Genomic DNA, 9864 nt, shown 5'->3' on the forward strand with positions numbered 1-9864 from the left:
GCGGAAGAAAATTCAATTTTTAATGGAAACAAATATTTAAGAAACGATAAACATTCGGTAACAAACTTAACGAAGACAAAAAGACAATCATGTGATCCTTAAAAGCAAGAAATTAGGCGAGACATTAGACAGAGAATAAAGGTTAAGCTCGGTCGAGAAAGAAATAGGGTTCTTGCGTGAAGCAAGAGAGGACTTTTCGAAGGATCCACCCGATTATTGGCTATGGGACGACTGTCGCTCTAGCTCCAGCAGTTGCCCATTTGGTAATTCGTGTGTTGAGTTTGATGCCAACTCTTCTTCCGGTTCGTGGACAAAATTACACGGCAAAATGGAATCTTCCAGAACGTTACTTTCTCTTTCGGGTTCGCTTTATTCGATTCCCTATCATCATTCGCGCGGTGGATCACGCGCGGGCACGGTGGTCACGCGTGCACTGAAATCGAAGCAAGATGTTCTTAGATAAATAAAACCAAATGTACGCTCGTAGGGCTGTGGCTCGTGTTTTCTGGGGACCCTTACAAACGAAATAATAATGATGCTGCATAGCGATAGCAATAATTATTAATGATAATAATATGACAGTACTAAATGACAAATAGCTCAGCGGCGCCTGACTGACTGACATCCGACTGCGAGATCGCGTGAGCTAAACGGGCAAATTTACAGAAGTGGGTTTTCGTAAAACAAAAGCAATTGGGACAATCGATCCAGCCCACACGAACATCTTCGCCGCAGCACACGTAGAGTAAAAAAAAGAAGAACGTAACCTAAATCCCGCTGAAAGAAAGAACCCGACCCCGATCACGTTGCGTCATCGAACTACCGTTGAATTTAGCAGTGGAAAGAAGATCGATCTGTCCCACCCGCCGCCGGTTAGTCTTTCGATTTAGATTTCCCATTACCACCAGCACTTCCTGGCGCAGGCGCCGGAGGAGTCGAGTTCGAAGCTAGCGGTGGTGCCGGTTGCTCCGGTTCCTTGAGCGCCATCCTTTCCACCAACGGGAGCAGCTTCTCCGGGTTGATCGCGGTTCCTGCTGCTGTAGCCTTTGCCGTGCCGATCGTTGGCCCGTCCGTGCTGGGGGCGACGGCGGCCACGAGACCCGTGGTGATGGTTGAGTTCTGGCTCGATCGCCATATGCCGGCCACCGGACGGGGAGTCGTTTTCAGGCTCGTGTTGCAACAGAGCGGCGACAGGACACACGCCTTACTTTCGGCCGCACTCCGCGGGTGGAGCCGATCGGGCGAAAGGGCCCGCCGGAGCAGCGGTGAGCTCGGTTCGGCCGTTTTCGCCCGCGGGAATCCCTTCTTCGCCGTCGGTGGAGTCGGTGAGCCACCGAGCGGGGGACCACCGGGGCCGCCGCCCGCAACGGTGCCCGTCGCCGCCCCCGGGAATCCACTGGCCATGTTGAGGGCTGCCGTTGCGTTCGGTGGGCCACCGGGACTGTAGGATTGGGTCGTGTTCGATGCGCCGAGCGGATGGACCACGGGGAACGCCAGGGGACTGGAGGAGCGCGTTGGAGAGGCCGGCAGCGGTGAAGGGCTCGGTGTGCGGGCCAACGGTGACAGGGGCATGTGGTCGGCCGATTTCCGACGGTTCGAGGGCCGTCCACCGCCGGCGCTCGAGTGAAGCGACTTTCCGCTGGCGCACGGCGACGACGACGAGTGTAGCTTGTGCTTCAGAACGTGCAGCGTCGAGGGCCGCTGGTAGAGCGGTGGTGCGGCCGCACCCTCACTGCCGTACGTTTGCAGCGGTCCGGACACAATACCACCGCCCGTGGTCGGTGTGCTCGGTGCCGACGTACTCGGCGGTGAGGCCGGATTGTAGAAGCTACCGGCGGAGTTGAGCGGTGACAAGCTCAGGCGATGGCCGGATCCGGGTCCGGCCAGCCCGGGTGGACCCGGAAGCACCGGCGACGGCAGCGTTCCGGGTACGATCGGCATCGGCATCACGACGTTCGGTTGCCCACCACCACCCGGTTGCAGCAGGTTCGGCTGCGAACCCTGGAAGCGGGCCAGCGACTGGAAGCTTCTCGACGGTGGGACGGCCGCCGTCGGTGACTGGATGCCGGCCACCATCTGCTGCATCTCGGCACTGGCCCGCTTGCTGCTGATGCGCCGGAACAGGGAAGCCTTGCGCTTCTTTTCGCTCTCCTTCTTCTGCTTGCGCCGGCTGTGGGTTGACTTTTTGGCAAACTTGCTCTGCCACGGTTCGCGCTTGCGGCCACCGGTCTGGATGCTGGTGTGCTCGAGCGGTGTCGCCCGCAGGCTGACCAGCTCCGAGCCACTGAGTAGCAGCTGAAGGACCTGCGTGTGGTAGAGGCCCTGTACCGCTTCGCCGTTGACGTGCGTGATGAGATCGGCCGGCCGCAGACCGGCTTCGAAGGCGGGGCTACCCTCGTCCACCGCCATCACCAGGTGGTGCATGGTGTAGAAATCCGTATCGCCGTAGTACACCCGGATCGTGTGCACGGTGAACCCGAATCCACGCGGTCCTCGGCGGATGATGAGCGGTGGCTTTAGGTTCGTCACGAGCGGACTCAGCTCCCGGCACGGTGACGTATCGCGCGAACTGGCCGTACTGGAGCAGTTGCCTGCCGAGTGGATCGTCGAGGAGGACGCGACCCCTGCGCCACCACCACCGCCCCCTGTGCTGCAACCGGAAGAGGACGATAGATTCGAGCCACCACCGGGGGTAACATTGCGACCGATCGCAACCGTCGGTCCTCCGCCACCCCGTCGCCCGACGGCCGTCGTGACGGCGGAAGATGAATCATCCGACGAGGTCATCAGCGAGAGGCCGAGCGCCGAAGCACTCTTTACGATGTGATGGTGTCGCGAATGGTGATTGGCACCTCCGCCGCCACTCAGATTGTGGATCGAGTTCGACGGAGACGAGGTTGTGGCCGCCGGTAGGCGCGACGGTGGTGTCGAAGAGGACGTCTCGTGGCCACTCTGATCGTCCTCGATCGAGATCGAGAACTTGGGCAGGATGCGGTTGTGGACGATCTTGCGCTTGCGCTGAATCTGGGGCGACACGTCGTCACTGTCCGTTTGGGACGATTCCGGCGTGCTGAGTTGTTTCAGCGAGGACAGCGGGTAGAAGTCGCTGAACCGTTTGTTCGTGTCCGGCGTTTCCGGTGTGCTCGGTGCGACGGTCGACATTCGCATACCCCCGCCACCACCCGTCGCCGCCGCCGCCACCGGCCGGAGGTTGATGCCGTGGTGCGCAAGGAAGTCCTCCCGATCGGGCGTGGCCAGCTCGGGCAGATAGTCCAGGTCGGGCGTCGACGGCATCTTGTAGCGCGACGGGTTAATGTTAAACTTGCGCAGTTCCGGCGTGATGATCAGTTTGCTGATGTCGTTCGGCCGTGGATTGGCCACCGATGGTGATGTGTCGGCGAAACCGTCTTCGAACAGACTCGGAAGCTGCGGTTTCGGGATGGGCGTCGTGACGGGAGGCGTCGGAAGGGTGACGATCGCATCCGGAACGGTTCTCGCGGTCACCACCAGCGGTGTCATCGTACTGGTTGTGATGGTGGCCACCGGACCTTCGGTGGCAGGACAGACCAGCGTACCGGGGAGTGGCGTTGCCAGGGAATCCGTGATCGCCGCGGGACCTGGGATGAGGTTCGTCTTATCGATCACTGCCACCACCGCCGCCGACTCCGTTCGGCCACCCGTTAGGCCGCCGAAGCTTCCGCTGCTGTTGATGGACGCCTGCGAGAGACTGTGCTGCTTGCGGTACTGCGGCGAGTAGGAACTGAACGAACCGAACAGCGGTGAATCCTCCATCTCGTCCGTATCGTCCCCACAGATCTCGTGGTTGTACCGATCGACGCGCGTATCGAAGTAGCTCGTGTCCTCCTCGTCGTCCAGCTGCGGCACGAATTCCGCCTTCTGGCGCAGCAGATTGTTCCAGTCGAGCCCGTAAAAGTAGCAATGGTCCTTCACCTCGTGCGCTCCGCCCGTTCCGAGCCGATCGCGAGGGTTCTGCTGCAACAGCACCGCGATCAGGTCCTTCGCTTCCTCCTGCAGCGGCCAATCGTCCCCGTCCGGCCACTCGATGTCGTCGTTGACCGTGTGCGCAAACAGTTCCTCGGGTGTTTCGCCAAAGAACGGCACGCAACCGATCAGAAACTCGTACAGAATGATGCCCATCGACCACCAGTCGACCGGCTTACCGTAGCCCTGCCGGAGGATCACCTCCGGCGCGATGTACTCCGGCGTTCCGAACACTTGCTTGTCCGAAAACTGACGCGTTTCGCTGTCCAGGTAACCCTCGTACAGGTTCGTCGCCAGCGACATCAGGCCCATCTTCGAGAGGCCAAAGTCCGTCAGTTTAATGTGCCCGAGCGCCGTAATGAGCAGATTGTCCGGCTTCAGATCCCGGTGCACGATCCCGTAGCTGTGCAGATACTCGACCGCCAGCACCGTTTCGGCAAAGTAGAACCGCGCCATATCGGACGGCAGTGGGCCAATGTTCTTCAGAAGCGTCGCACAGTCACCCCCCTCGACGTACTCCATCACCAGACAGAGGTGCTTCTTGGTCTCGAACGAACAGTACATGCTGACCACGAACGGGTTGTCGGCGAAGCTGAGAATGTCCCGCTCGGCAAACACCTGCTCGACCTGGTTCCGCAGCATCAGGCTGTTCTTGTTGATCTTCTTCATCGCGAACCGCTGGCGCGTTTGCTTGTGCTTCACCAAGTACACCGCCCCGTACGCTCCGTTCGAGATCAGCTTCAGGATGTCAAAGTCCTTCTCGTTCGGCACGGCACTACCGGCGGCCGACGAGCGGGCCTTGAACGGTTTCACAGTTCCGGTGACCGACTGGGTGGCGGCCGACGTCGCCGTCGCCGTCGTCGCGGTCACCACCACCGTCGAGGCCGGCGAGTGGCCGGTGTTGTTGTTCAGCACGTTGCTCGTACTGCTGGCCGCACTGTTTCCGGCCGAACTGGAAGATCCGGAACCCTTCGGTGTCGAGCACGTCATCTCGCCAACGGCACCGACCGAACGATCGAGCAAGATCGACGACGAATTGTTGTTCTCGCTCTCGTCTTCCTCCGACGGTCGGGAACGGCGTGTCAGAGAACCAGCGCCACGCACCTCATCATCCGCTTCCTCCTCGAGATCGGCACTCATGTTGACGCTCGAGTTGAGCGAGATCGACTCAATGTTGAGCTCCTCCTGCAGCTCCGTGATCGGATCGCGGTTCATGAGCCCCAGCTTCTGGATGATGTACTGCGGGATGTCCGCCTTGATGCCCTGCGTCACCTTCGCCTGGCCCTCGGCCACCTCCAGCAGCCGGTAGAACTCTTCCGGATCAAACTCGAGACACTCGAGTAGCCGGGCGGGCCGCGAAATGATCAGCAGCAGCTTCTTGATCACGCCCGTAATTTCCGGGGCCGCTTCCGGTGACTTCTCGCGCGTCTCGACCAGCAACCGCTCCAGGTTGTCGCTCATCTCGTAGAAGTAGCGCGACGTGATCAGTTTGGCGTGCGACTTGTGCAGACAGTCGCGGGCCATTTCCAGCACCTGGTGGTGCACGAACCGCACGATCGGCTGCGCGTTGCGGGCATTATCGTTGAGGATCGTTTTGTTCTCGTTAATGAAGTGGCTCAGCCGTTCCTCCATCTGTTGCGTCGCCTTCGGGAAGCGCTCCTTGTAGAACGTGTTCATGATCGAGATCTCGTTGTCGGTGATCGGTGAGTGGGACGGGCTGCTGAGGCTGCGCGATCGTGGCCGATGGATCGGCGATCGGCAGCCACAAAAGTTGTTTAGCTCATCGCGCCCCCCGCCACCGGTATGCTGGTGGCCGGGAGAGCCGGATGATCCGGTGACGGTGCCACCGGCCGTGGGTTTCATCAGCGGACAGTGCTGCGTCGATTGGTGGGGTAAACTGAGTGGCTGCTGGGGTGTTTGCTGGTACGCCAGCATGCCGCCCGTGGAGGGCGCTTGTGGAGAGATCGACAACGGGCCACCGGAACTCACCGTCAGCGGGTGCGGCTGATAGTGCTGCTGCTGATGGGAACCGGCCACCGGTAGCGAGTGGTGGTGCTGGTGGTGCTGCATCGTGTGCCCCGAGGACGACGATACCAGCGGATGGTGCACCAGGTGATGGTGGTGGTGATGGTGCGGATGGTGCGGATGGTGAGCGTGACCGTGCGCCGGATGATGCCCGAACGGATGGTGGCCACCCGATCGGCCGCCCGGCAGTTCACAAGCGCCCAAGCTCGGGTTGCTGTCGTTCGAGGAGAAGTGCAGCGACAGGAGCTGCAGATCGTCGGTCGTCGGAACGGCCGGGAACTGGTGCAGCCGCTCCTGGCTCGAGCACTGGGACGAAATGTTCGAGCTGCCCGGCGTCGTGACGTACCCGGACGAGGGCAGCGACGCCACGGACCAGCGGCGACTGTCGCAGCTCTTAGACGCGGCCGACGCGATCGCCGACGAAGCGATCCGCTTGACGGGCAGCTGAAACGGGAACTGCATAATACTGGGCGAGTTGATGCGCGGCGAATCGATCGGACTGGCCGGAATGGGCGAGTGCGAGCGGGGCGAAATATTGGCCACGAAGCTGAGCCGATGCCGGGCGACGGCCGCACTTCGGGCGGCCGCTGCCGCAGCCGACGATGCCGATGACGATGAAGAGATCGGTCGCTTCTGGCCAGCGAAGAAGCTTCCACCGCCGCCCATACCACCGCCGAGTCCTCCGAGACCACCGAACCCGCCGCTCTCCTTGGCGCTCAGCGACAGGGTTGGGGCCGAGTTGCCGAGGGTCGAGTTGCGGACGCGCACCAGGTTCGAGATGTCGCTGCCACTGCCGGAGTAGCGCAGGGAGTGCGAGTGTTGCGGTTTATAGGACGACTTCCGGTACGAGGCCGACTTGTGGAGGCTCGAACCGGACGACGTTCGCATCACGACGGTGCTAGAGACGGCGGCCAACTGGGCCGGTGCGACGACCGTCGGTGAGACGGCCGCGGCCGTCGTTATCACAGGTGCTGTCAGACTAACGCCCGGTTGCGGCGATACCGCGGCCGGTTGCGTATTGGTGGTGGTGGTGGGTTGTGGCGCCGGGACGGAAGACGACTTCAGGAGCGCCGGTTTCGCCGACATTCCGCGTTCGTCGTGCTTCAGCGACGCCTGCTGATGCGTCAGGATGCCCTTCTTGTTGGGGGCCAACTTGCCCGGACTAGCAGGAGCCGGAACAGCAGTGCCCGGGGGAGATCCGGCGCCCGGTTTTTTCCCGGTGTCCTCCGCGGCGTGATGCTTCGACGGAGGGGGTTTCGCGGCGGATACCGCGGATGCCGCCTTTGGAGCACCCGTTTTGCGACCACCGGGGAGTGTGGCTACCGCCAGTTCCGGGTCGTCAAAGTTTAGCGAACGCACCGACGAGAGGGACGCTTTCGGACGACCGCCCTCCACTGGGATGAAGCTCGTGGCCTGAGGCGCCGAGGGCATCGTCGTTGTCGTTGTCGGCCCGTCAACGGATGCTTTCTGACTGACTGCCGGTGGTGAAGTTGACAGTCCCGTCGCGGCACCGGATTTATTGGTCCGGGTGCCTCCACTCGCTGCGGTCACCGTTGTTCCCTTCTGACTCATGGTGTGGCAAACAAACAATGGTAATAAACACACACACACAATCGACGGGTCGAAGGACCAGTTGTGACTACCTCTTCTTCGTGAGGCCTTCTTTCTTTTCGCCGCCTTTCTCCTTCACACACACACACGGCTACGGCAGTTCCGGGATGTTATCAGGCAAATCTGAAGCGAAGCGAAGAATCGGTTATCAGGACAGTTAGGGAGGTTCTCACTTCAAGTTGTATCGATCTGCCTCAGGGTCGCTGGTGAGGTTATTGCCTCTGACCTAGGTAAAGGTCACCACCGGCAGGTAATGAACCTGGCACGGAGAACCGGCCGGTGACGTGCACTAACCTGTTCTAAGATAACACCATGGTGCCGCGGGGGTTCGCCGTTAGATTGATGAGTCTCAGGGCTTCAGGGACACCGTTCGCACCGTCTTCCGTTATCGGGCACCGACTAATGGTTCCCGAAATGGTTCGCTTTCTTCTTGCACCGCTTCTGCACAACGGAACAAAGCTCTCGACCTCGTTTTAAGACGAAGATCCTCCGGCGCGGCGACCTGTGAAGCGCAGTGGAACTTCACTTGACAACAGCAACTGCTGGGGCTTGCTACGATTGCTGCCCTCCATCGCTGGAAGAAGAAAAAGAGACGAGCGAAACACCCAATCGTTAATGAAAAACCGGTAAAAGCGGCAATAAATGTTCATTAGGAAGCGTCGAAACGTCATCGAAGCCCGGGCGGCCTACCCCCAAGTTAGATAACGAGCGATACGATGCAAGCGAGAATGGACGCGAGAAAAGGAAATCAACTCAACCCGGCAGGCCGCTGCTGGTAGAAGAAAAAAACACTCGAGTAGCGCGAACTGTGCTCTAGGTGTAAGTCGCCTGTGTCTACTTGGATACACGTCAATCACCCGTTGGTTGACACTTTTCACATTCTGCACCACCGAAAGTTGTCACACCGCGAACCTTGTTGACTGCGAAAAGCGTGACGGCACCACCAGAGTTTCGGACGAGATTTCGATAAACAACTTGATTACGCTTTTTTGCAACCGCAGAGCGAGATTACAGGGCCAGGAAAACCCGGTTTGTTTACAACCTTATTTTTATCCCGTCTATATTATGAAAGGTGATAAGGTGATTGGTACATTTCGGGAAACATTATGCTGTGCTTTTACAGCGGTTCAAAAACTGTGCTGTGCAAAAACTCACGTTCAAACCTTTGATAGGTGAACTCAGTTCAGCAAGTAAGTAGTTCAGGTTTAGATTAAAATTTTGCCTCGGGATAGACAATGATCATCATAAACTTGTTGCATCAATTTAAACGTTTCGGCAAACGTTTTACCGAGTTTAAAACAAATCTTGGTAGTGACTCGTGCTCATTCTTGTACCGACACCACAAATTGATTGTAATGAAATTTTGACTGGAAGTCTGAAAACGATGTGTACCATTCAAATACATATACCCACATCAAGATGGCGTCACCAGAAATGACCCTATTGAAAAAGTCCTGTTTGCTTTGGGACAGACTTTGTTTTTGTGTATATTAAGAGTTACTAGTACTATGTAAACTATGCTCAATAATATATCAAGAGTAGTAGATCTCTACACGTCATAGTAATAGCGCTAAATCACACATTACGCTCTCTCTCTCTTCCGTGCGCCATCTGTCAACATTTTTCTCGTTCCCTCGCGGTGACTAGTTTGTGGAAGTTGAAGGTAATGTATGCTGCTTCTGGGCAAATGCTTCCGTACGGCCTACTCCTGACGATCGCGTGATGGAGATCGAGCATTTAATGGCTTCCGCAACGAAACCAGTGGCCTCCTGGGTCGCGACCAGTGGCCGAGAGGGTTCAGTTTTAATTCAACCTCTGCTAATACCATTAGCTAGATCGTTCTCGGAGCGTTTCCAGACGGATCGCTGGGTGGCACATGAACCACCATGAGCTGCCACCATGAGTCACCATGAGTACTTTCCACCGCAGCTTTTCGTTTTGTTTTTCCATCAACAATCAGGAGGTGCGGGCAGTACAAAGCAAGAGAGACAGAGAGAAAGAGAGCGTGTGTGTGTGGTCCGGTCCGCGTCCATGTGGTTTCCATCGGCGCACACGTGTCAGACAGGCGGATGTCGATCAGCTGTGATCTGCCGGAGGTCGGTTATGCTTCATAAATATCTCTTTCACCTCCGCTGCTTCACTTCCCACTTTCCTTCGGTGGAGGCAACACCACCGAACAGTACAGCGCAGCGCAGCGCGATGACGAAAGTGTCTTGCTGAAGGTGC

General features: G+C 58.3%; 1 protein-coding gene across 1 annotated transcript; it reads right to left on the reverse strand.

Annotated features, from left to right (window-relative positions):
* Positions 1-873: 873 nt before the first annotated feature.
* LOC128275466 (microtubule-associated serine/threonine-protein kinase 2) lies at positions 874-7599 on the reverse strand. Its single transcript, XM_053013979.1, has one exon. The coding sequence runs from the start codon at positions 7597-7599 to the stop codon at positions 874-876; it is 6726 nt and encodes a 2241-aa protein (XP_052869939.1).
* Between the last annotated feature and the right edge of the window lie 2265 nt (positions 7600-9864).

This window comes from Anopheles cruzii, chromosome 2, assembly GCF_943734635.1.
Source record: "Anopheles cruzii chromosome 2, idAnoCruzAS_RS32_06, whole genome shotgun sequence".
NCBI classification, from domain to species: domain Eukaryota; kingdom Metazoa; phylum Arthropoda; class Insecta; order Diptera; family Culicidae; genus Anopheles; species Anopheles cruzii.

Excerpts from the sequence above, each read along its gene's own strand:
- LOC128275466 (XM_053013979.1), bottom strand. The coding sequence starts at position 7,599 with ATGAGTCAGAAGGGAACAACGGTGACCGCAGCGAGTGGAGGCACCCGG.